Source organism: Salmo salar, chromosome 20 (genome assembly GCF_965601325.2).
Source record: "Salmo salar chromosome 20, fSalSal1, whole genome shotgun sequence".
Classification (NCBI taxonomy): domain Eukaryota; kingdom Metazoa; phylum Chordata; class Actinopteri; order Salmoniformes; family Salmonidae; genus Salmo; species Salmo salar.
In genome coordinates, this window is record NC_138310.1 from 3,501,002 (window position 1) to 3,527,573 (window position 26,572).

Below are 26,572 nucleotides of genomic sequence, written 5' to 3' on the forward strand. Positions count from 1 at the left end.
CAACAACGCTGCTGCTAAAATGGGCAGTCTAGTCATGTTGGATGAACCACACACCCAATCACTATGTCCAGCCACTCAGGCCTTGCCCTAAAAACCCCTTCCCCCCAATTCCCCCTCTTCCCCCCCTTCCCCCTCCTTTCCCCCCCTTTCCCCCTCTTTCCCCCCTTCCCCCCTCTTCCCGTACTCAAACAACCTCATCCTCAGCGTGACGCTCGCTTAAATCACAGGAGTAAAGAAGACGTACAAAAACAGCCGCTGAGAATGACGAGGAGAGAGAGAGAGAGGAGAGAGAGAGAGAGAGAGAGAGAGAGATGGAAAGAGAGAGAGAGAGATGAGAGAGAGAGATGGAAAGAGAGAGAGAGAGAGGAAGAAAGAGAGAGAGAGAAAGAGGAAGAAAGAGAGAGAGAGAGATGGGAAAGAGGAAGAAAGAGCGAGAGAGAGATGGGAAAGAGGAAGAAAGAGAGAGAGAGAGATGGGAAAGAGGAAGAAAGAGAGAGAGAGAGAGAGATGGCAAGAGGAAGAAAGAGAGAGAGAGAGATGGAAAGAGGAAGAAAGAGAGATGGAAAGAGGAAGAAAGAGAGAGAGAGAAAGAGGAAGAAAGAGAGAGAGAGAGATGGAAAGAGAGAGAGAGAGAGATGGAAAGAGAGAGAGAGAGAGAGATGGATGGAAAGAGAGAGAGAGAGAGATGGAAAGAGAGAGAGAGATGGAAAGAGAGAGAGAAAGAGGAAGAAAGAGAGATAGAGAGATGGAAAGAGGAAGAAAGAGAGATGGAAAGAGGAAGAAAGAGAGAGAGAGAAAGAGGAAGAAAGAGAGAGAGAGAGATGGAAAGAGAGGGAGAGAGAGAGAGATGGAAAGAGAGAGAGAGAGAGAGAGAGATGGAAAGAGAGAGAGAGAGATGGAAAGAGAGAGAGATGGAAAGAGAGAGAGAGAGAGAGAGATGGAAAGAGAGAGAGAGAAAGAGGAAGAAAGAGAGATAGAGAGATGGAAAGAGGAAGAAAGAGAGAGAGAGAGATGGAAAGAGAGAGAGAGAGAGATGGAAAGAGAGAGAGAGAGAGAGAGAGAGAGAGAGAGAGAGATGGAAAGAGAGAGAGAGATGGAAAGAGAGAGAGAGAGATGGAAAGAGAGAGAGAGAAAGAGGAAGAAAGAGAGATAGAGAGATGGAAAGAGGAAGAAAGAGAGAGAGAGAGAGATGGAAAGAGAGAGAGAGAGATGGAAAGAGAGAGAGAGATGGAAAGAGAGAGAGAGAAAGAGGAAGAAAGAGAGAGAGAGAGATGGAAAGAGGAAGAAAGAGAGAGAGAGAAAGAGGAAGAAAGAGAGAGAGAGAGATGGAAAGAGGAAGAAAGAGAGATGGAAAGAGGAAGAAAGAGAGAGAGAGAAAGAGGAAGAAAGAGAGAGAGAGAGATGGAAAGAGAGAGAGAGAGAGATGGAAAGAGAGAGAGAGAGAGATGGAAAGAGAGAGAGAGAGATGGAAAGAGAGAGAGAGAGAGAGATGGAAAGAGAGAGAGAGAAAGAGGAAGAAAGAGAGATAGAGAGATGGAAAGAGGAAGAAAGAGAGAGAGAGAGATGGAAAGAGAAAGAAAGAGAGATGGAAAGAGGAAGAACGAGAGAGGGAAAGAGGAAGAAAGAGAGAGAGAGATGGAAAGAGAGAGAGAGAGATGGAAAGAGAGAGCGAGAGAGATGGAAAGAGAGAGAGAGAAAGAGGAAGAAAGAGAGAGAGAGAGATGGAAAGAGAGAGAGAAAGAGGAAGAGAGAGGAAGAAAGAGGAAGAAAGAGAGAGAGAGAGAGAGAGAGAGAAAGAGGAAGAAAGAGAGAGAGAGAGAGAGAGAGAAAGAGGAAGAAAGAGAGAGGGGGAAGAGGAAGAAAGAGAGAGAGAGATGGAAAGAGGAAGAGAGATAGAAAGAGGAAGAGAGAGAGAGAGATGGAAAGAGGAAGAAAGAGAGAGAGAAAGAGGAAGAAAGAGAGAGATTGAAAGAGGAAGAAAGAGAGAGAGAAAGTGGAAGAAAGAGAGAGAGAGAGATGGAAAGAGGAAGAAAGAGAGAGAGAGAAAGAGGAAGAAAGAGAGAGAGAGAGAGAGAGAGAGAGAGAGGAAGAAAGAGAGAGAGAGATGGAAAGAGGAAGAAAGAGAGAGGGGAAGAGAGAAAGGAAAAAGGGTGATGATGAACAGAGTGTTAAAAATAAAACAAAGGATTCATTTGCCTCAGTACATCCGCTCAACATAAAGCTCTGGGCATTCATGCCACGCAGCTGTCCTTTATATGACTGAGAAAAACATAATTCTGTGATTTTTTATACATCTGAAGATGCTCTATTAGAGGCGAGGCACATTCATTGGGATGCATAGCAGGCTGTCGTCCGATAAGTCACTGAAATAATTAGCTAGGCTCATGTTAAAAGACCAAGCCGACGGCTGCAGAGCTATCTGTGCAGATGAATGGCTAAATGCTTAAGATAGGCAACTCATCATGAGGGGCCACAGTGGCTTGCGGGTCTGCATCCCCACATCCGTACCCACATCCGTACCCACATCCGTACCCACATCCGTACCCACACATGCAGTCAGAGTCGGCCCCAGCCTTTTGGGGTCCCTAAGTTACATTTTGCCATATGCTGGAGAGAAATGTTTACCGTTTTTAAGATGATATCTGAGTGAGAGTGACTAACAAAATCAATGGGGGCCCCCACAGTCGATAATTCAACCATGATTACTACAAGTTTAGATAGCTGGCTAGACTAACTTACCAATCTAAAATGTGCTGATATGGGCTAAATGAGTGACTGCTGATGCCCAACTACATTTCGAAATTGCACCTTGTGTATTCTAATTCTCTAACTCTCAACGGTGAGACCCCAACGGAGTTCCTAAAAAATATATACTGCTCAAAAAAATAAAGGGAACACTTAAACAACACAATGTAACTCCAAGTCAATCACACTTCTGTGAAATCAAACTGTCCACTTAGGAAGCAACACTGATTGACAATAAATGTCACATGCTGTTGTGCAAATGGAATAGACAACAGGTGGAAATTATAGGCAATTAGCAAGACACCCCCAATAAAGGAATGGTTCTGCAGGTGGTGACCAAAGACCACGACTCAGTTCCTATGCTTCCTGGCTGATGTTTTGGTCACTTTTGAATGCTGGCGGTGCTTTCACTCTAGTGGTAGCATGAGACGGAGTCTACAACCCACACAAGTGGCACAGCTAGTGCAGCTCATCCAGGATGGCACATCAATGCGAGCTGTGGAGAGAAGGTTTGCTGTGTCTGTCAGCGTAGTGTCTAGAGCATGGAGGCGCTACCAGGAGACAGGCCAGTACATCAGGAGACGTGGAGGAGGCCGTAGGAGGGCAACAACCCAGCAGCAGGACCGCTACCGCCGCCTTTGTGCAAGGAGGAACAGAGCACTGCCAGAGCCCTGCAAAATGACCTCCAGCAGGCCACAAATGTGCATGTGTCTGCTCAAACGGTCAGAAACAGACTCCATGAGGGTGGTATGAGGGCCCGACGTCCACAGGTGGGGGTTGTGCTTACAGCCCAACACCGTGCAGGACGTTTGGCATTTGCCAGAGAACACCAAGATTGGCAAATTCGCCACTGGCGCCCTGTGCTCTTCACAGATGAAAGCAAGTTCACACTGAGCAGATGTGACAGACGTGACAGAGTCTGGAGACGCCGTGGAGAACGTTCTACTACCTGCAACATCCTCCAGCATGACCGGTTTGGCGGTGGGTCAGTCATGGTGTGGGGTGGCATTTCTTTGGGGGGCCGCACAGCCCTCCATGTGCTCGCCAGAGGTAGCCTGACTGCCGTTAGGTACCGAGATGAGATCCTCAGACCCCTTGTGAGACCATATGCTGGTGCGGTTGGCCCTGAGTTCTTCCTAATGCAAGACAATGCTAGACCTCATGTGGCTGGAGTGTGTCAGCAGTTCCTGCAAGAGGAAGGCATTGATGCTATGGACTGGCCCGCCCGTTCCCCAGACCTGAATCCAATTGAGCACATCTGGGACATCATGTCTCGCTCCATCCACCAACGCCACGTTGTACCACAGACTGTCCAGGAGTTGGCGGATGCTTTAGTCCAGGTCTGAGAGGAGATCCCTCAGGAGACCATCCGCCACCTCATCAGGAGCATGCCCAGGCATTGTAGGGAGGTCATACAGGCACGTGGAGGCCACACACACTACTGAGCCTCATTTTGACTTGTTTTAAGGACATTACATCAAAGTTGGATCAGCCTGTAGTGTGGTTTTCCACTTTAATTTTGAGTGTGACTCCAAATCCAGACCTCCATGGGTTGATAAATTGGATTTCCATTGATTATTTTTGTGTGATTTTGTTGTCATGTCAGAACATTCAACTATGTAAAGAAAAAAGTATTTAATAGGATTATTTCATTCATTCAGATCTAGGATGTGTTATTTTAGTGTTCCCTTTATTTTTTTGAGCAGTGAATATTATTATAAAAAATATATATTATCTGCTGTATTTGTAAGAAAAGGGCTAGATAAGTACACACTAATTTGATTAAATTAATTGTTTGTTTGATTAGCTAATTGACTAATCAATTGATTGATGAGAGGAAGCCACTGTTGTACAGATGAGAAACCACACAGTCCCTTGACTGATTGGTTAATGATTAAGTAATTGACTGATTTATTGATGAGAAGAAGCCACTGTTTGCAGACGAGAAATAAAGTCCGTTCCGTACCTTACTAGAGCTGTGGTGTAGAGTGTCATTGTACGTGACTCCAGTCTCCACATTCTTGATCTTCATGAAGCGATGGCATTTGGATGGGCTGCCGTTCGGGAGAGCCTTGTTAGGGGAGATCCTCCCCTGGGCTGAAGGCTGGAGGGAAGAAGCAGATGTTTGGGAGAATTCATACACTTTAGTCAGTAGACTAGCCCATAATGCTTCTACCAAGATGGCCGTCGAGCACACCTGACAGTGGCGGTTGGATACAAGAACTTTAGGTAGAGAGGGAAAAGGAGAGAGAGATATAGAGACAGTCCCAGAGAGAGATATAGAAACAGTCACATAGACAGAGATAGAGACGGTCACAGAGAGAGAGAGAGAGAAAGAAAGAGAGAGAGAGAGTGACAGTCACAGAGACGTAGATAGACAGAGAGAGAGAGAGAGAGAGAGAGAGAGGGAGAGAGAGAGAGAGAAACAGTCACAAAGATAGAGATGGTCACAGAGAGAGAGACAGTCACAGAGACAGAGAAAGAGAGAGAGAGAGTCAAAGAAAGAGATAAAGACAGTCACAGTGAGAAACATTGAGACAGTCACAGAGAGAGATATAACGTAAAACGTAAAACACCAAATAATGCATGCAGAGCAGAATTAGGCCGATACCCGCTAATTATCAAAATCCAGAAAAGAGCTGTTAGATTCTACAAGAACCTAAAAGGAAGCGATTCCCAAACCTTCCATAACAAAGCCATCACCTACAGAGAGATGAACCTAGAGAAGAGTCCCCTAAGCAGGCTGGTTCTGAGACTATTCACAAACACAAACAGAGCCCCAGGAGAGCATAATTAGACCCAACCAAATCATGAGAAAAACAAAAAGAGAATTACTTGACACATTGGAAAAAATTAACAAATAAACAGAGCAAACTAGAATGCTATTTGGCCCTAAACAGAGAGTACACAGTGACAGAATACCTGACCACTGTGACTGACCCAAACTTAAGGAAAGTTTTGACTATGTACAGACTCAATGAGCATAGCCTTGCTATTGAGAAAGGCCGGCGTAGGCAGACATGGCTCTCAAGAGAAGACAGGCTATGTGCACACTGCCCACAAAATGAGGTGGAAACTGAGCTGCACTTTCTATCCTCCTACCAAATGTATGACCATATTAGAGACACATATTTCCCTCAGATTACACAGACCCACAAAGAATTTGAAAACAAATCCAATTTTGATAAACTCCCATATCTATTGTGTGAAATACCACAGTGTGCCATCACAGCAGCAAGATTTTTGACCTGTTGCCACAAGAAAAGGGCAACCAGTGAAGAACAAACACCATTCTAAATACAACCTATATTTATGTTTATTTATTTTCCCTTTTGTACTTTAACTATTTGCACATCGTTACAACACTGTATATAGACATAATATGACATTTTAAATGTCTCTATTCCTTTGGAACTTTGTAATGTTGTGTAATGTTTCCTGTTCATTTTTATTGTTTATTTCACTTTTCTTTATTATCTATTTCACATGCTTTGGCAATGTAAACATGTTTCCCATGCCGATAAAGCCCTTTGAATTGAATTGAATTGATGGAGACAGTCACAGAGAGTGAGATAGAGACAGTCACAGTGAGTGAGATAGAGACAGTCACAGAGAGTGAGATAGAGACAGTCACAGTGAGTGAGATAGAGACAGTCACAGTGAGTGAGATAGAGACAGTCACAGTGAGTGAGATAGAGACAGTCACAGTGAGTGAGATAGAGACAGTCACAGTGAGTGAGATAGAGACAGTCACAGTGAGTGAGATAGAGACAGTCACAGAGAGTGAGATAGAGACAGTCACAGAGAGTGAGATAGAGACAGTCACAGTGAGTGAGATAGAGACAGTCACAGTGAGTGAGATAGAGACAGTCACAGTGAGTGAGATAGAGACAGTCACAGTGAGTGAGATAGAGACAGTCACAGTAAGTGAGATATAGACAGTCACAGAGACAGAGATATAGACAGTCACAGTGAGTGAGATATAGACAGTCACAGAGACAGAGATATAGACAGTCACAGAGACAGAGATAGGTACAGTGAGTGAGATATAGACAGTCACGGAGACAGAGATAGAGACAGAGAGTAGCATTATTTAGTATTTGCACAGCCTCCTACAGTACCATCTGAATGACAATCAGAGACAGCAGACACCTCTCATCAGGTACAAAGACAATCAGCATCTTGAAACACTATTATTATTGACTGCTAATTGTCAGCTATCTCAATTTGTCTACTGTGGCTCAGTTTAGACAGTACCATTTCTGATCTTTGATTCACTAATTGATCTTTTGACCAATCAGATCAGCTATGAAAAATATCTGATGTGATTGCTCAAAAGACCAATTAGTGGAAATAAGATAAGAAATTGAATTGATTCTATTTTTTAAGTACTCAGACCTCTCCATGTGACTGAACCTCAAATCAAAAAGAAATCAATAGCACACCTTGTAATAGCTCTTATCATCATCTCTCAAGAAGAGTTAATCAATCACACAGCCATGCATTCTCCACGCAGCGAAGGTGCCTCAAACAACAGGCAGAAATGCTGACAGAATGAAAGCAAAGGGGTGAAACGTCAATCTATTGATATTTTCAAGAATAGGAGAGTGGACCTGTTTTAATTGATTTGATTCCTCACAGCGAGAAGACTAATTCTGTGTCCATAAGAAATGCTCACCCAGCCAGCCAGCCACCCAGCTTGCCAGCCAGCCACCCAGCCAGTCAGCCAGCCCGCCAGCCACCCAGACAGCCAGCCAACCCCCCACCCAGACAGCCTGCCAGCCAGCCAGCCTGCCAGCCACCAACCCAGGCAACCACCCGCCCGCCCACCCAGCCAACCAGCCACACAGCCTGCCAGCCACACAGCCAGCCAGCCACCCAGCCACGCAGCCAGCCAGCCACAAAACCAGCCAGCAACACAGCCAGACACAGCCAGCCAGCCACACAGCCAGCCACCCACCCACACAGCCACCCACCCACACAGCCACCCACTCACACAGCCACCCAGCCAGCCACCCAGCCAGCCAGCATACAAACAGTCGGCCAATACAGAAAGCCTATTGTGCAGCTAGGCCACATAAAGAGAGCCTATTACCGCTATAGTCAAACAGCCAGAGGAATCAAGATGAGGAAAATTAGCACGTTAAAGTGTGAGTGGGAGGGAGAGAGAAAGAGAGAGGGAGAGAGAGAAAGAGAATGTGAAAGAGAGAGAGAAAGAGAGAGAGAAAGAGACAGCGAGAGAGAGAGAGAAAAAGAGAAAAAGAACGATAACGAGAGGTGAAGAGTAAAGCAACAATATGAATGAGGGGAATAAAGAGAATTTACTGGTCAAACTTGTGGAATCTATTCAATAATAATATGTAGAAGCAAGCAGGATCTAAGAGAACTCCTGGCACTGGGGTACAGCTTGCTTCTGCCTCAAAGGAGAGCCATACCTCCTGAACCTGCTTCGAAGTAGAACCCTACCTCCTGAACCTGCCTTGAAGGAGAGCCCTACCTCCTGAACCTGCCTCGAAGGAGAGCCCTACCTCCTGAACCTGCCTCGAAGGAGAGCCCTACCTCCTGAACCTGCTTCGAAAGAGAACCCTACCTCCTGAACCTCCCACGAAGGAGAGCCCTATCTCCTGCCCTGCCTTGAAGGAGAGCCCTACCTCTTGAACCTGCCTCGAAGGAGAGTCCTACCACCTGAACCTGCCTCGAAGGAGATCCCTATCTCCTGAACCTTCCGTGAAGAAGAGCCCAACTTCCTGAACCTGCCTCGAAGGAGAGCCCTACCTCCTGAACCTGCCTCGAAAGAGAGCCCTACCTCCTGAACCTGCATCGAAGGAGAGCCCTACCTCCAAAGCCTGCCTCGAAGGAGAGCCCTACCTCCAAAACCTGCCTCGAAGGAGAGCCCTACCTCCAAAACCTGCCTCGAAGGAGAGCCCTACCTCCTGAACCTGCCTCGAAAGAGAGCCCTACCTCCTGAACCTGCATCGAAGGAGAGCCCTACCTCCAAAGCCTGCCTTGAAGGAGAGCCCTACCTGCAAAACCTGCCTCGAAGGAGAGCCCTACCTCCAAAACCTGCCTCGAAGGAGAGCCCTACCTCCTGAACCTGCCTCAAAGGAGAGCCCTACCTCCTGAACCTGCCTCAAAGGAGAGCCCTACCTCCTGAACCTGCCTCGAAGGAGAGCCCTACCTCCTGAACCTACTTCGAAGAAGAGCCCTACCTCCTGAACCTCCCACGAAGGAGAGCTCTATATCCTTACCTGTCTTGAAGGAGATCCCTACCTCCCGAACCTGTCTCGGAAAGGCCTACCTCCTGAACCTGCCTCAAAGGAGAGCCATACCTCCTGAACCTGCCTTGAAGGAGAGCCCTACCTCCTGAACCTGCCTCGAAGGAGAGCCCTACCTCTTGAACCTGCCTCGAAGGAGAGTCCTACCACCTGAACCTGCCTCGAAGGAGATCCCTATCTCCTGAACCTTCCGTGAAGAAGAGCCCAACTTCCTGAACCTGCCTCGAAGGAGAGCCCTACCTCCTGAACCTGCCTCGAAAGAGAGCCCTACCTCCTGAACCTGCATCGAAGGAGAGCCCTACCTCCAAAGCCTGCCTCGAAGGAGAGCCCTACCTCCAAAACCTGCCTCGAAGGAGAGCCCTACCTCCAAAACCTGCCTCGAAGGAGAGCCCTACCTCCTGAACCTGCCTCGAAAGAGAGCCCTACCTCCTGAACCTGCATCGAAGGAGAGCCCTACCTCCAAAGCCTGCCTTGAAGGAGAGCCCTACCTCCAAAACCTGCCTCGAAGGAGAGCCCTACCTCCAAAACCTGCCTCGAAGGAGAGCCCTACCTCCTGAACCTGCCTCAAAGGAGAGCCCTACCTCCTGAACCTGCCTCAAAGGAGAGCCCTACCTCCTGAACCTGCCTCGAAGGAGAGCCCTACCTCCTGAACCTACTTCGAAGAAGAGCCCTACCTCCTGAACCTCCCACGAAGGAGAGCTCTATATCCTTACCTGTCTTGAAGGAGATCCCTACCTCCCGAACCTGTCTCGGAAAGGCCTACCTCCTGAACCTGCCTCAAAGGAGAGCCATACCTCCTGAACCTGCCTTGAAGGAGAGCCCTACCTCCTGAACCTGCCTCGAAGGAGAGCCCTACATCCTGAACCTGCCTCGAAAGGAGAGCACTACCTCTTGAACCTGCCTCGAAGGAGAGCCCTATCTCCTCAACCTGCCTCGAAGGAGAGCCCTACCTCCTGAACCTGCCTCGAATGAGAGCCCTACCTTTTGAACCTGCCTCGAAGGAGAGTCCAACCTGCTGAACCTGCCTTGAAGGAGAGCCCTATCTCCTGAACCTGCCTCGAAGAAGAGCCCTACCTCCTGAACCTTCCTCGAAGAAGAGCCTTACCTCCTGAACCTGCCTCGAAGGAGAACCCTACCTCCTGAACCTGCCTCGAAGGAGAGCCCTACCTCTTGAACCAGCTTCGAAGGAGAGCCCTACCTCCTGAACCTGACTCAAAGGAGAGCCCTACATCCTGAATCTGCCTCAAAGGAGAGCCCTACCTCCTGAACCTGCCTCGAGAGAGAGCCCTACCTGCTGAAACCGCCTCGAAGGAGAGCCTTACCTCCTGAACCTGCCTCGAAGGAGAGCCATACCTCCTGAACCTCCCACGAAGGAGAGCCCTATCTCCTGAACCTGTCTTGAAGGAGAGCCCGACCTCCTGAACCTGTCTCGGAGTGCCTTACCTCCTGAACCTGCCTCAAAGGAGAGCCATAACTCCTAAACCTGCCTTGAAGGAGAGCCCTACCTACTGAACCTGCCTCGAAGGAAATCCCTATCTCCTGAACCTGCCTCGAAGGAGAGCCCTACCACCTGAACCTGCCTCGAAGGAGAGCCCTACATCCTGAACCTGCCTCGAAAGGAGAGCCATATCTCCTGAACCTCCCGTGAGGGAGAGCCATACCTCCTGAACCTGCCTCGAAGGAGAGCAATACCTCCTGAACCTGCCTTGAAGGAGAGCCCTACCTCCTGAACCTGCCTCGAAAGGAGAGCCATACCTCCTGAACCTGCCTCGAAGGAGAGCAATACCTCATGAACCTGCCTTGAAGGAGAGCCCTACCTCCTGAACCTGCCTCGAAGGAGAGCCCTACCTCCTGAACCTGCCTCGAAGGAGATGCCTATCCCCTGAACCTGCCTCGAAGGAGATCCCTACCTCCTGAACCTGCCTTGAATGAGAGCCATACCTCCTGAATCTGCCTTGAAGGAGAGCCCTAGCTCCTGGACCTGCCTCGAAGGAGAGCCCTACCTACTGAACCTGACTCGAAGGAGATCCCTACCTCCTGAACCTGCCTCAAAGGAGAGCCCTACCTCCTGAACCTGCCTCGAAGGAGAGCCCTACCTCCTGAACCTACTTCGAAGAAGAGCCCTACCTCCTGAACCTCCCACGAAGGAGAGCTCTATATCCTTACCTGTCTTGAAGGAGAGCCCTACCTCCCGAACCTCTCTCGGAAAGGTCTACCTCCTGAACCTGCCTCAAAGGAGAGCCATACCTCCTGAAACTGCCTTGAAGGAGAGCCCTACCTCCTGAACCTTCCTCGAAGGAGAGCCCTACATCCTGAACCTGCCTCGAAAGGAGAGCACTACCTCTTGAACCTGCCTCGAAGGAGAGCCCTATCTCCTCAACCTGCCTCGAAGGAGAGCCCTACCTCCTGAACCTGCCTCGAATGAGAGCCCTACCTTTTGAACCTGCCTCGAAGGAGAGTCCAACCTCCTGAACCTGCCTTGAAGGAGAGCCCTATCTCCTGAACCTGCCTCGAAGAAGAGCCCTACCTCCTGAACCTGCCTCGAAGGAGAACCCTACCTCCTGAACCTGCCTTGAATGAGAGCCATACCTCCTGAATCTGCCTTGAAGGAGAGCCCTAGCTCCTGGACCTGCCTCGAAGGTGAGCCCTACCTACTGAACCTGACTCGAAGGAGATCCCTACCTCCTGAACCTGCCTCAAAGGAGAGCCCTACCTCCTGAACCTGCCTCGAAGGAGAGCCCTACCTCCTGAACCTAGTTCGAAGAAGAGCCCTACCTCCTGAACCTCCCACGAAGGAGAGCTCTATATCCTTACCTGTCTTGAAGGAGAGCCCTACCTCCCGAACCTGTCTCGGAAAGGCCTACCTCCTGAACCTGCCTCAAAGGAGAGCCATACCTCCTGAAACTGCCTTGAAGGAGAGCCCTACCTCCTGAACCTTCCTCGAAGGAGAGCCCTACATCCTGAACCTGCCTCGAAAGGAGAGCACTACCTCTGGAACCTGCCTCGAAGGAGAGCCCTATCTCCTCAACCTGCCTCGAAGGAGAGCCCTACCTCCTGAACCTGCCTCGAATGAGAGCCCTACCTTTTGAACCTGCCTCGAAGGAGAGTCCAACCTCCTGAACCTGCCTTGAAGGAGTGCCCTATCTCCTGAACCTGCGTCGAAGAAGAGCCCTACCTCCTGAACCTGCCTCGAAGGAGAACCCTACCTCCTGAACCTGCCTCGAAGGAGAGCCCTACCTCTTGAACCAGCTTCGAAGGAGAGCCCTACCTCCTGAACCTGACTCAAAGGAGAGCCCTACATCCTGAATCTGCCTCGAAGGAGAGCCCTACCTCCTGAACCTCTCTCTCGAGAGAGCCCGACCTACTGAAACCGCCTCGAAGGAGAGCCCTACCTCCTGAACCTGCCTCGAAGGAGAGCCATACCTCCTGAACCTCCCACGAAGGAGAGCCCTATCTCCTGAACCTGTCTTGAAGGAGAGCCCGACCTCCTGAACCTGTCTCGGAGTGCCTTACCTCCTGAACCTGCCTCAAAGGAGAACCATAACTCCTAAACCTGCCTTGAAGGAGAGCCCTACCTACTGAACCTGCCTCGAAGGAGATCCCTATCTCCTGAACCTGCCTCGAAGGAGAGCCCTACCACCTGAACCTGCCTCGAAGGAGAGCCCTACATCCTGAACCTGCCTCGAAGGAGAGCAATACCTCCTGAACCTGCCTTGAAGGAGAGCCCTACCTCCTGAACCTGCCTCGAAAGGAGAGCCATATCTCCTGAACCTCCCGTGAGGGAGAGCCATATCTCCTGAACCTGCCTCGAAGGAGAGCAATACCTCATGAACCTGCCTTGAAGGAGAGCCCTACCTCCTGAACCTGCCTCAAAGGAGAGCCCTACCTCCTGAACCTGCCTCGAAGGAGAGCCATACCTCCTGAACCTCCCACGAAGGAGAGCCCTATCTCCTGAACCTGTCTTGAAGGAGAGCCCGACCTCCTGAACCTGTCTCGGAGTGCCTTACCTCCTGAACCTGCCTCAAAGGAGAACCATAACTCCTAAACCTGCCTTGAAGGAGAGCCCTACCTACTGAACCTGCCTCGAAGGAGAGCCCTACCACCTGAACCTGCCTCGAAGGAGAGCCCTACATCCTGAACCTGCCTCGAAGGAGAGCAATACCTCCTGAACCTGCCTTGAAGGAGAGCCCTACCTCCTGAACCTGCCTCGAAAGGAGAGCCATATCTCCTGAACCTCCCGTGAGGGAGAGCCATATCTCCTGAACCTGCCTCGAAGGAGAGCAATACCTCATGAACCTGCCTTGAAGGAGAGCCCTACCTCCTGAACCTGCCTCGAAGGAGAGCCCTACCTCCTGAACCTGCCTCGAAGGAGAGCCCTACCTCCTGAACCTGCCTCGAAGGAGAGCCATACCTCCTGAACCTCCCACGAAGGAGAGCCCTATCTCCTGAACCTGTCTTGAAGGAGAGCCCGACCTCCTGAACCTGTCTCGGAGTGCCTTACCTCCTGAACCTGCCTCAAAGGAGAACCATAACTCCTAAACCTGCCTTGAAGGAGAGCCCTACCTACTGAACCTGCCTCGAAGGAGATCCCTATCTCCTGAACCTGCCTCGAAGGAGAGCCCTACCACCTGAACCTGCCTCGAAGGAGAGCCCTACATCCTGAACCTGCCTCGAAGGAGAGCAATACCTCCTGAACCTGCCTTGAAGGAGAGCCCTACCTCCTGAACCTGCCTCGAAAGGAGAGCCATATCTCCTGAACCTCCCGTGAGGGAGAGCCATATCTCCTGAACCTGCCTCGAAGGAGAGCAATACCTCATGAACCTGCCTTGAAGGAGAGCCCTACCTCCTGAACCTGCCTCAAAGGAGAGCCCTACCTCCTGAACCTGCCTCGAAGGAGAGCCATACCTCCTGAACCTCCCACGAAGGAGAGCCCTATCTCCTGAACCTGTCTTGAAGGAGAGCCCGACCTCCTGAACCTGTCTCGGAGTGCCTTACCTCCTGAACCTGCCTCAAAGGAGAACCATAACTCCTAAACCTGCCTTGAAGGAGAGCCCTACCTACTGAACCTGCCTCGAAGGAGAGCCCTACCACCTGAACCTGCCTCGAAGGAGAGCCCTACATCCTGAACCTGCCTCGAAGGAGAGCAATACCTCCTGAACCTGCCTTGAAGGAGAGCCCTACCTCCTGAACCTGCCTCGAAAGGAGAGCCATATCTCCTGAACCTCCCGTGAGGGAGAGCCATATCTCCTGAACCTGCCTCGAAGGAGAGCAATACCTCATGAACCTGCCTTGAAGGAGAGCCCTACCTCCTGAACCTGCCTCGAAGGAGAGCCCTACCTCCTGAACCTGCCTCGAAGGAGAGCACTACCTCCTGAACCTGCCTCGAAGGAGAGCCCTACCTCCTGAACCTACTTCGAAGAAGAGCCCTACCTCCTGAACCTCCCACGAAGGAGAGCTCTATATCCTTACCTGTCTTGAAGGAGATCCCTACCTCCCGAACCTGTCTCGGAAAGGCCTACCTCCTGAACCTGCCTCAAAGGAGAGCCATACCTCCTGAACCTGCCTTGAAGGAGAGCCCTACCTCCTGAACCTGCCTCGAAGGAGAGCCCTACATCCTGAACCTGCCTCGAAAGGAGAGCACTACCTCTTGAACCTGCCTCGAAGGAGAGCCCTATCTCCTCAACCTGCCTCGAAGGAGAGCCCTACCTCCTGAACCTGCCTCGAATGAGAGCCCTACCTTTTGAACCTGCCTCGAAGGAGAGTCCAACCTGCTGAACCTGCCTTGAAGGAGAGCCCTATCTCCTGAACCTGCCTCGAAGAAGAGCCCTACCTCCTGAACCTTCCTCGAAGAAGAGCCTTACCTCCTGAACCTGCCTCGAAGGAGAACCCTACCTCCTGAACCTGCCTCGAAGGAGAGCCCTACCTCTTGAACCAGCTTCGAAGGAGAGCCCTACCTCCTGAACCTGACTCAAAGGAGAGCCCTACATCCTGAATCTGCCTCAAAGGAGAGCCCTACCTCCTGAACCTGCCTCGAGAGAGAGCCCTACCTGCTGAAACCGCCTCGAAGGAGAGCCTTACCTCCTGAACCTGCCTCGAAGGAGAGCCATACCTCCTGAACCTCCCACGAAGGAGAGCCCTATCTCCTGAACCTGTCTTGAAGGAGAGCCCGACCTCCTGAACCTGTCTCGGAGTGCCTTACCTCCTGAACCTGCCTCAAAGGAGAGCCATAACTCCTAAACCTGCCTTGAAGGAGAGCCCTACCTACTGAACCTGCCTCGAAGGAAATCCCTATCTCCTGAACCTGCCTCGAAGGAGAGCCCTACCACCTGAACCTGCCTCGAAGGAGAGCCCTACATCCTGAACCTGCCTCGAAAGGAGAGCCATATCTCCTGAACCTCCCGTGAGGGAGAGCCATACCTCCTGAACCTGCCTCGAAGGAGAGCAATACCTCCTGAACCTGCCTTGAAGGAGAGCCCTACCTCCTGAACCTGCCTCGAAAGGAGAGCCATACCTCCTGAACCTGCCTCGAAGGAGAGCAATACCTCATGAACCTGCCTTGAAGGAGAGCCCTACCTCCTGAACCTGCCTCGAAGGAGAGCCCTACCTCCTGAACCTGCCTCGAAGGAGATGCCTATCCCCTGAACCTGCCTCGAAGGAGATCCCTACCTCCTGAACCTGCCTTGAATGAGAGCCATACCTCCTGAATCTGCCTTGAAGGAGAGCCCTAGCTCCTGGACCTGCCTCGAAGGAGAGCCCTACCTACTGAACCTGACTCGAAGGAGATCCCTACCTCCTGAACCTGCCTCAAAGGAGAGCCCTACCTCCTGAACCTGCCTCGAAGGAGAGCCCTACCTCCTGAACCTACTTCGAAGAAGAGCCCTACCTCCTGAACCTCCCACGAAGGAGAGCTCTATATCCTTACCTGTCTTGAAGGAGAGCCCTACCTCCCGAACCTCTCTCGGAAAGGTCTACCTCCTGAACCTGCCTCAAAGGAGAGCCATACCTCCTGAAACTGCCTTGAAGGAGAGCCCTACCTCCTGAACCTTCCTCGAAGGAGAGCCCTACATCCTGAACCTGCCTCGAAAGGAGAGCACTACCTCTTGAACCTGCCTCGAAGGAGAGCCCTATCTCCTCAACCTGCCTCGAAGGAGAGCCCTACCTCCTGAACCTGCCTCGAATGAGAGCCCTACCTTTTGAACCTGCCTCGAAGGAGAGTCCAACCTCCTGAACCTGCCTTGAAGGAGAGCCCTATCTCCTGAACCTGCCTCGAAGAAGAGCCCTACCTCCTGAACCTGCCTCGAAGGAGAACCCTACCTCCTGAACCTGCCTTGAATGAGAGCCATACCTCCTGAATCTGCCTTGAAGGAGAGCCCTAGCTCCTGGACCTGCCTCGAAGGTGAGCCCTACCTACTGAACCTGACTCGAAGGAGATCCCTACCTCCTGAACCTGCCTCAAAGGAGAGCCCTACCTCCTGAACCTGCCTCGAAGGAGAGCCCTACCTCCTGAACCTAGTTCGAAGAAGAGCCCTACCTCCTGAACCTCCCACGAAGGAGAGCTCTATATCCTTACCTGTCTTGAAGGAGAGCCCTACCTCCCGAACCTGTCTCGGAAAGGCCTACCTCCTGAACCTGCCTCAAAGGAGAGCCATACCTCCTGAAACTGCCTTGAAGGAGAGCCCTACCTCCTGAACCTTCCTCGAAGGAGAGCCCTACATCCTGAACCTGCCTCGAAAGGAGAGCACTACCTCTGGAACCTGCCTCGAAGGAGAGCCCTATCTCCTCAACCTGCCTCGAAGGAGAGCCCTACCTCCTGAACCTGCCTCGAATGAGAGCCCTACCTTTTGAACCTGCCTCGAAGGAGAGTCCAACCTCCTGAACCTGCCTTGAAGGAGTGCCCTATCTCCTGAACCTGCCTCGAAGAAGAGCCCTACCTCCTGAACCTGCCTCGAAGGAGAACCCTACCTCCTGAACCTGCCTCGAAGGAGAGCCCTACCTCTTGAACCAGCTTCGAAGGAGAGCCCTACCTCCTGAACCTGACTCAAAGGAGAGCCCTACATCCTGAATCTGCCTCGAAGGAGAGCCCTACCTCCTGAACCTCTCTCTCGAGAGAGCCCGACCTACTGAAACCGCCTCGAAGGAGAGCCCTACCTCCTGAACCTGCCTCGAAGGAGAGCCATACCTCCTGAACCTCCCACGAAGGAGAGCCCTATCTCCTGAACCTGTCTTGAAGGAGAGCCCGACCTCCTGAACCTGTCTCGGAGTGCCTTACCTCCTGAACCTGCCTCAAAGGAGAACCATAACTCCTAAACCTGCCTTGAAGGAGAGCCCTACCTACTGAACCTGCCTCGAAGGAGATCCCTATCTCCTGAACCTGCCTCGAAGGAGAGCCCTACCACCTGAACCTGCCTCGAAGGAGAGCCCTACATCCTGAACCTGCCTCGAAGGAGAGCAATACCTCCTGAACCTGCCTTGAAGGAGAGCCCTACCTCCTGAACCTGCCTCGAAAGGAGAGCCATATCTCCTGAACCTCCCGTGAGGGAGAGCCATATCTCCTGAACCTGCCTCGAAGGAGAGCAATACCTCATGAACCTGCCTTGAAGGAGAGCCCTACCTCCTGAACCTGCCTCAAAGGAGAGCCCTACCTCCTGAACCTGCCTCGAAGGAGAGCCATACCTCCTGAACCTCCCACGAAGGAGAGCCCTATCTCCTGAACCTGTCTTGAAGGAGAGCCCGACCTCCTGAACCTGTCTCGGAGTGCCTTACCTCCTGAACCTGCCTCAAAGGAGAACCATAACTCCTAAACCTGCCTTGAAGGAGAGCCCTACCTACTGAACCTGCCTCGAAGGAGAGCCCTACCACCTGAACCTGCCTCGAAGGAGAGCCCTACATCCTGAACCTGCCTCGAAGGAGAGCAATACCTCCTGAACCTGCCTTGAAGGAGAGCCCTACCTCCTGAACCTGCCTCGAAAGGAGAGCCATATCTCCTGAACCTCCCGTGAGGGAGAGCCATATCTCCTGAACCTGCCTCGAAGGAGAGCAATACCTCATGAACCTGCCTTGAAGGAGAGCCCTACCTCCTGAACCTGCCTCGAAGGAGAGCCCTACCTCCTGAACCTGCCTCGAAGGAGAGCACTACCTCCTGAACCTGCCTCGAAGGAGAGCCCTACCTCCTGAACCTGCCTCGAAGGAGATGCCTATCCCCTGAACCTGTCTCGAAGGAGATCCCTACCTCCTGAACCTGTCTCGTAGAGCCCTACCTCCTAAACCTGCCTCGAATGAGAGCCATACCTCCTGAATCTGCCTTGAAGGAGAGCCTTAGCTCCGGGACCTGCCTCGAAGGAGATCCCTACCTACTGAACCTGACTCGAAGGAGATCCCTACCTCCTGAACCTGCCTCGAAGGAGAGCCATACCTCCTGAACCTCCCGTGAAAGAGAGCCATACCTCCTGAACCTGCCTCGAAGGAGAGCCCTACCTCCTGAACCTCCTCGAAGGAGAGCCCTACCTCCTGAACATGCCTCGAAGGAGAGCCCTACCTACTCAACCTGCCTCGAGAGGAGAGCCCTACCTGCTGAACCTGCCTCGAAGGAGAGTCCTACCTCCTGAACCTGCCTCGAAGGAGAGCCATACCTCCTGAACCTGCCTCGAAGGAGAGCCCTACCTCCTGAACCTACCTTGAAGGAGAGCCCTACCTCCTGAACCTGCCTCGAAGGAAAGCCATACCTCCTGAATCTGCCTTGGAGAGCCCTACCTCCTGGACCTGCCTCGAAGGAGAGCCCTACCTACTGATCCTGCCTCAAAGGAGATCCCTATCTCCTGAACCTGCCTCGAAGGAGATCCCTACCTCCTGAACCTGACTCGAAGGAGAGACATACCTCCTGAACCTGCCTCGAAGGAGAGCCATACCTCCTGAACCTGCCTTGAAGGATATCCCTACCTCCTGAACCTGCCTCGAAGGAGAGCCTTACCTCTTGAACCTGCATCGAAGGAGAGCCCTACCTCCTGAACCTGTCTCGGAGAGCCCTACATCCTGAACCTGCCTGAAGGAGAGCCCTACCTCCTGACCTGCCTGAAGGAGAGCCCTACCTCTGAACCTGCCTCGAAGGAGAGCCCGACCTCCTGAACCTGCTCGGAGTGCCTTACCTCCTGAACCTGCCTCAAAGGAGAGCCATAACTCCTAAACCCTGCCTTGAAGGAGAGCCCTACCTACTGAACCTGCCTCGAAGGAGATCCCTATCTCCTGAACCTGCCTCGAAGGAGAGCCCTACCACCTGAACCTGCCTCGAAGGAGAGCCCTACATCCTGAACCTGCCTCGAAGGAGAGCAATACCTCCTGAACCTGCCTTGAAGGAGAGCCCTACCTCCTGAACCTGCCTCGAAAGGAGAGCCATATCTCCTGAACCTCCCGTGAAGGCGAGCCATACCTCCTGAACCTGCCTCGAAGGAGAGCAATACCTCATGAACCTGCCTTGAAGGAGAGCCCTACCTCCTGAACCTGCCTCGAAGGAGAGCCCTACCTCCTGAACCTGCCTTGAAGGAGAGCCCTACCTCCTGGACCTGCCTCGAAGGAGAGCCCTACCTCCTGAACCTGCCTCGAAGGAGATCCCTGTCTCCTGAACCTGCCTCGAAGGAGATCCCTACCTCCTGAACCTGCCTCAAAGGAGAGCGCTACCTCCTGAACCTGCCTCGAAGGAGAGCCATACCTCCTCAACCTGCCTCGAAGGAGAGCCCTACCTGCTGAACCTGCCTCGAAGGAGAGTCCTACCTCCTGAACCTGCCTCGAAGGAGAGCCATACCTCCTGAACCTGCCTCGAAGGAGAGCCCTACCTCCTGAACCTACCTCGAAGGAGAGCCCTACCTCCTGAACCTGCCTCGAAGGAAAGCCATACCTCCTGAATCTGCCTTGGAGAGCCCTACCTCCTGGACCTGCCTCGAAGGAGAGCCCTACCTACTGATCCTGCCTCGAAGGAGATCCCTATCTCCTGAACCTGCCTCGAAGGAGATCCCTACCTCCTGAACCTGACTCGAAGGAGAGCCATACCTCCTGAACCTGCCTCGAAGGAGAGCCATACCTCCTGAACCTGCCTTGAAGGATATCCCTACCTCCTGAACCTGCCTCGAAGGAGAGCCTTACCTCTTGAACCTGCATCGAAGGAGAGCCCTACCTCCTGAACCTGTCTCGGAGAGCCCTACTTACTGAACCTGCCTCAAAGGAGATCCCTATCTCCTGAACCTGCCTCGAAGGAGAGCCCTACCTCCTGAACCTGCCTCGAAGGAGAGCCCTACCTTCTGATCCTGCCTCGAAGGAGAGCCATACCTCCTGAACCTCCCGTGAAGGCGAGCCATACCTCCTGAACCTGCCTCGAAGGAGAGCCATACCTCCTGAACCTGCCTCGAAGGAGAGCCCTACCTCCTGAACCTGCCTCGAAGGAGAGCCCTACCTCCTGAACCTGCCTTGAAGGAGAGCCCTACCTCCTGGACCTGCCTCGAAGGAGAGCCCTACCTACTGAACCTGCCTCGAAGGAGATCCCTGTCTCCTGAACCTGCCTCGAAGGAGATCCCTACCTCCTGAACCTGCCTCAAAGGAGAGCGCTACCTCCTGAACCTGCCTCGAAGGAGAGCCATACCTCCTGAACCTGCCTCGAAGGAGAGCCCTACCTCCTGAACCTACCTTGAAGGAGAGCCCTACCTCCTGAACCTGCCTCGAAGGAGAGCCCTACCTCCTGAATCTGCCTTGAAGGAGAGCCCTACCTACTGAACCTGCCTCGAAGGAGAGCCCTACCTCCTGAACCTGCCTCGAAGGAGAGCCCACCCCTGAACCTGCCTCGAGGAGAGCCTGCCTCCTGAACCGCCGGAGTGCCCTACCTCCTGAACCTGCCTCAAAGGAGAGCCATAACTCCTGAACCTGCCTCGAAGGAGAGCCCTACCTACTGAACCTGCCTCGAAGGAGATCCCTATCTCCTGAACCTGCCTCGAAGGAGAGCCCTACCACCTGAACCTGCCTCGAAGGAGAGCCCTACATCCTGAACCTGCCTCGAAGGAGAGCAATACCTCCTGAACCTGCCTTGAAGGAGAGCCCTACCTCCTGAACCTGCCTCGAAAGGAGAGCCATATCTCCTGAACCTCCCGTGAAGGCGAGCCATACCTCCTGAACCTGCCTCGAAGGAGAGCAATACCTCATGAACCTGCCTTGAAGGAGAGCCCTACCTCCTGAACCTGCCTCGAAGGAGAGCCCTACCTCCTGAACCTGCCTTGAAGGAGAGCCCTACCTCCTGGACCTGCCTCGAAGGAGAGCCCTACCTCCTGAACCTGCCTCGAAGGAGATCCCTGTCTCCTGAACCTGCCTCGAAGGAGATCCCTACCTCCTGAACCTGCCTCAAAGGAGAGCGCTACCTCCTGAACCTGCCTCGAAGGAGAGCCATACCTCCTCAACCTGCCTCGAAGGAGAGCCCTACCTGCTGAACCTGCCTCGAAGGAGAGTCCTACCTCCTGAACCTGCCTCGAAGGAGAGCCATACCTCCTGAACCTGCCTCGAAGGAGAGCCCTACCTCCTGAACCTACCTCGAAGGAGAGCCCTACCTCCTGAACCTGCCTCGAAGGAAAGCCATACCTCCTGAATCTGCCTTGGAGAGCCCTACCTCCTGGACCTGCCTCGAAGGAGAGCCCTACCTACTGATCCTGCCTCGAAGGAGATCCCTATCTCCTGAACCTGCCTCGAAGGAGACCTACTCCTGAACCTGCCTCGAAGGAGACCCTACCTCCTGAACCTACTCGAAGGAGAGCCATACCTCCTGAACCTGCCTCGAAGGAGAGCCATACCTCCTGAACCTGCCTTGAAGGATATCCCTACCTCCTGAACCTGCCTCGAAGGAGAGCCTTACCTCTTGAACCTGCATCGAAGGAGAGCCCTACCTCCTGAACCTGTCTCGGAGAGCCCTACTTACTGAACCTGCCTCAAAGGAGATCCCTATCTCCTGAACCTGCCTCGAAGGAGAGCCCTACCTCCTGAACCTGCCTCGAAGGAGAGCCCTACCTTCTGATCCTGCCTCGAAGGAGAGCCATACCTCCTGAACCTCCCGTGAAGGCGAGCCATACCTCCTGAACCTGCCTCGAAGGAGAGCCATACCTCCTGAACCTGCCTCGAAGGAGAGCCCTACCTCCTGAACCTGCCTCGAAGGAGAGCCCTACCTCCTGAACCTGCCTTGAAGGAGAGCCCTACCTCCTGGACCTGCCTCGAAGGAGAGCCCTACCTACTGAACCTGCCTCGAAGGAGATCCCTGTCTCCTGAACCTGCCTCGAAGGAGATCCCTACCTCCTGAACCTGCCTCAAAGGAGAGCGCTACCTCCTGAACCTGCCTCGAAGGAGAGCCATACCTCCTGAACCTGCCTCGAAGGAGAGCCCTACCTCCTGAACCTACCTTGAAGGAGAGCCCTACCTCCTGAACCTGCCTCGAAGGAGAGCCCTACCTCCTGAATCTGCCTTGAAGGAGAGCCCTACCTACTGAACCTGCCTCGAAGGAGAGCCCTACCTCCTGAACCTGCCTTGAAGGAGAGCCCTACCTCCTGAACCTGCCTCGAAGGAGAGCCCGACCTCCTGAACCTGTCCTCGAAGGAGAGCCACTACCTCACTGAACCTGCCTCGAAGGAGAGCCCTACCTCCTGAACCTGCCTCGAAGGAGAGCCCTACCTCCTGAACCTGCCTCGAAGGAGAGCCCTACCTCCTGAACCTGCCTCGAAGGAGATCCCTACCTCCTGAACCTGCCTCGAAGGAGAGCCCTACCTCCTGAACCTGCCTCGAAGGAGAGCCCTACCTCCTGAACCTGCCTCGAAGGAGAGCCCTACCTCCTGAACCTGCCTGGGAGAGCCCTACCTCCTGAACCTGCCTCGAAGGAGAGCCCGACCTCCTAAGTCTCGTAGAGCCCTACCTCCTGAACCTGCCTCGAAGGAGAGCCTACCTCCTGAACTGCCTGAAGGAGAGCCTAGCTCCGGGACCTGCCTCGAAGGAGAGCCCTACCTACTGAACCTGCCTCGAAGGAGATCCCTATCTCCTGAACCTGCCTCGAAGGAGAGCCCTACCACCTGAACCTGCCTCGAAGGAGAGCCCTACATCCTGAACCTGCCTCGAAGGAGAGCAATACCTCCTGAACCTGCCTTGAAGGAGAGCCCTACCTCCTGAACCTGCCTCGAAAGGAGAGCCATATCTCCTGAACCTCCCGTGAAGGAGAGCCATACCTCCTGAACCTGCCTCGAAGGAGAGCAATACCTCATGAACCTGCCTTGAAGGAGAGCCCTACCTCCTGAACCTGCCTCGAAGGAGAGCCCTACCTCCTGAACCTGCCTTGAAGGAGAGCCCTACCTCCTGGACCTGCCTCGAAGGAGAGCCCTACCTACTGAACCTGCCTCGAAGGAGATCCCTGTCTCCTGAACCTGCCTCGAAGGAGATCCCTACCTCCTGAACCTGCCTCAAAGGAGAGCGCTACCTCCTGAACCTGCCTCGAAGGAGAGCCATACCTCCTCAACCTGCCTCGAAGGAGAGCCCTACCTGCTGAACCTGCCTCGAAGGAGAGTCCTACCTCCTGAACCTGCCTCGAAGGAGAGCCATACCTCCTGAACCTGCCTCGAAGGAGAGCCCTACCTCCTGAACCTACCTCGAAGGAGAGCCCTACCTCCTGAACCTGCCTCGAAGGAAAGCCATACCTCCTGAATCTGCCTTGGAGAGCCCTACCTCCTGGACCTGCCTCGAAGGAGAGCCCTACCTACTGATCCTGCCTCGAAGGAGATCCCTATCTCCTGAACCTGCCTCGAAGGAGATCCCTACCTCCTGAACCTGACTCGAAGGAGAGCCATACCTCCTGAACCTGCCTCGAAGGAGAGCCATACCTCCTGAACCTGCCTTGAAGGATATCCCTACCTCCTGAACCTGCCTCGAAGGAGAGCCTTACCTCTTGAACCTGCATCGAAGGAGAGCCCTACCTCCTGAACCTGTCTCGGAGAGCCCTACTTACTGAACCTGCCTCAAAGGAGATCCCTATCTCCTGAACCTGCCTCGAAGGAGAGCCCTACCTCCTGAACCTGCCTCGAAGGAGAGCCCTACCTTCTGATCCTGCCTCGAAGGAGAGCCATACCTCCTGAACCTCCCGTGAAGGCGAGCCATACCTCCTGAACCTGCCTCGAAGGAGAGCCATACCTCCTGAACCTGCCTCGAAGGAGAGCCCTACCTCCTGAACCTGCCTCGAAGGAGAGCCCTACCTCCTGAACCTGCCTTGAAGGAGAGCCCTACCTCCTGGACCTGCCTCGAAGGAGAGCCCTACCTACTGAACCTGCCTCGAAGGAGATCCCTGTCTCCTGAACCTGCCTCGAAGGAGATCCCTACCTCCTGAACCTGCCTCAAAGGAGAGCGCTACCTCCTGAACCTGCCTCGAAGGAGAGCCATACCTCCTCAACCTGCCTCGAAGGAGAGCCCTACCTGCTGAACCTGCCTCGAAGGAGAGCCCTACCTCCTGAACCTGCCTCGAAGGAGAGCCCTTCCTCCTGAACCTACCTCGAAGGAGAGCCCTACCTCCTGAACCTGCATCGAAGGAAAGCCATACCTCCTGAATCTGCCTTGGAGAGCCCTACCTCCTGGACCTGCCTCGAAGGAGAGCCCTACCTACTGATCCTGCCTCGAAGGAGATCCCTATCTCCTGAACCTGCCTCGAAGGAGATCCCTACCTCCTGAACCTGACTCGAAGGAGAGCCATACCTACTGAACCTGCCTCGAAGGAGATCCCTGTCTCCTGAACCTGCCTCGAAGGAGATCCCTACCTCCTGAACCTGCCTCAAAGGAGAGCGCTACCTCCTGAACCTGCCTCGAAGGAGAGCCATACCTCCTGAACCTGCCTCGAAGGAGAGCCCTACCTCCTGAACCTACCTTGAAGGAGAGCCCTACCTCCTGAACCTGCCTCGAAGGAGAGCCCTACCTCCTGAATCTGCCTTGAAGGAGAGCCCTACCTACTGAACCTGCCTCGAAGGAGAGCCCTACCTCCTGAACCTGCCTTGAAGGAGAGCCCTACCTCCTGAACCTGCCTCGAAGGAGAGCCCGACCTCCTGAACCTGCCTCAAAGGAGAGCCATAACTCCTAAACCTGGCTTGAAGGAGAGCCCTACCTACTGAACCTGCCTCGAAGGAGATCCCTATCTCCTGAACCTGCCTCGAAGGAGAGCCCTACCACCTGAACCTGCCTCGAAGGAGAGCCCTACATTCTGAACCTGCCTCGAAAGGAGAGCCATATCTCCTGAACCTCCCTTGAGGGAGAGCCATACCAGGAGAGCCATACCTCCTGAACCTGCCTCGAAGGAGAGCCATACCTCCTGAACCTCCCTGAAGGCGAGCCATACCTCCTGAACCTGCCTCGAAGGAGAGCCCTACCTCCTGAACCTGCCTCGAAGGAGAGCCCTACCTCCTGAACCTGCCTCGAAGGAGAGCCCTACCTCCTGAACCTGCCTCGAAGGAGAGCCCTACCTCCTGAACCTGCCTCGAAGGAGAGCCCTACCTCCTGAACCTGCCTCGAAGGAGATCCCTACCTCCTGAACCTGCCTCGAAGGAGAGTCCCTACCTCTTACCTCTTGAACCTGCATCGAAGGAGAGCCCTACCTCCTGAACCTGTCTCGGAGAGCCCTACTTACTGAACCTGCCTCAAAGGAGATCCCTATCTCCTGAACCTGCCTCGAAGGAGAGCCCTACCTCCTGAACCTGCCTCGAAGGAGAGCCCTACCTTCTGATCGTGCCTCGAAGGAGAGCCATACCTTCTGAACCTCCCGTGAAGGCGAGCCATACCTCCTGAACCTGCCTCGAAGGAGAGCCATACCTCCTGAACCTGCCTCGAAGGAGAGCCCTACCTCCTGAACCTGCCTCGAAGGAGAGCCCTACCTCCTGAACCTGCCTTGAAGGAGAGCCCTACCTCCTGGACGTGCATCGAAGGAGAGCCCTACCTACTGAACCTGCCTCGAAGGAGAGCCCGACCTCCTGAACCTGTCTCGAAGGAGAGCCATAACTCCTAAACCTGCCTTGAAGGAGAGCCCTACCTACTGAACCTGCCTCGAAGGAGATCCCTATCTCCTGAACCTGCCTCGAAGGAGAGCCCTACCACCTGAACCTGCCTCGAAGGAGAGCCCTACATCCTGAACCTGCCTCGAAGGAGAGCAATACCTCCTGAACCTGCCTTGAAGGAGAGCCCTACCTCCTGAACCTGCCTCGAAAGGAGAGCCATATCTCCTGAACCTCCCGTGAGGGAGAGCCATACCTCCTGAACCTGCCTCGAAGGAGAGCAATACCTCATGAACCTGCCTTGAAGGAGAGCCCTACCTCCTGAACCTGCCTCGAAGGAGAGCCCTACCTCCTGAACCTGCCTCGAAGGAGAGCCCTACCTCCTGAACCTGCCTCGAAGGAGAGCCCTACCTCCTGAACCTGCCTCGAAGGAGATGCCTATCCCCTGAACCTGTCTCGAAGGAGATCCCTACCTCCTGAACCTGTCTCGTAGAGCCCTACCTCCTAAACCTGCCTCGAATGAGAGCC

At 53.4% G+C, this 26,572-nt stretch overlaps 1 protein-coding gene across 1 annotated transcript in view; it reads right to left on the reverse strand.

The window, feature by feature from the left end:
- LOC100136388 (nitric oxide synthase 1) overlaps positions 1-26,572 on the reverse strand; it is a 190,573-nt gene that overhangs the window by 83,055 nt on the left and 80,946 nt on the right. Inside the window, exon 4 of the mRNA XM_045704274.2 lies at positions 4,712-4,849. Coding sequence (XP_045560230.1) covers positions 4,712-4,849 — 138 coding nt within the window. The remainder of the gene's footprint in view (positions 1-4,711; positions 4,850-26,572) is intronic.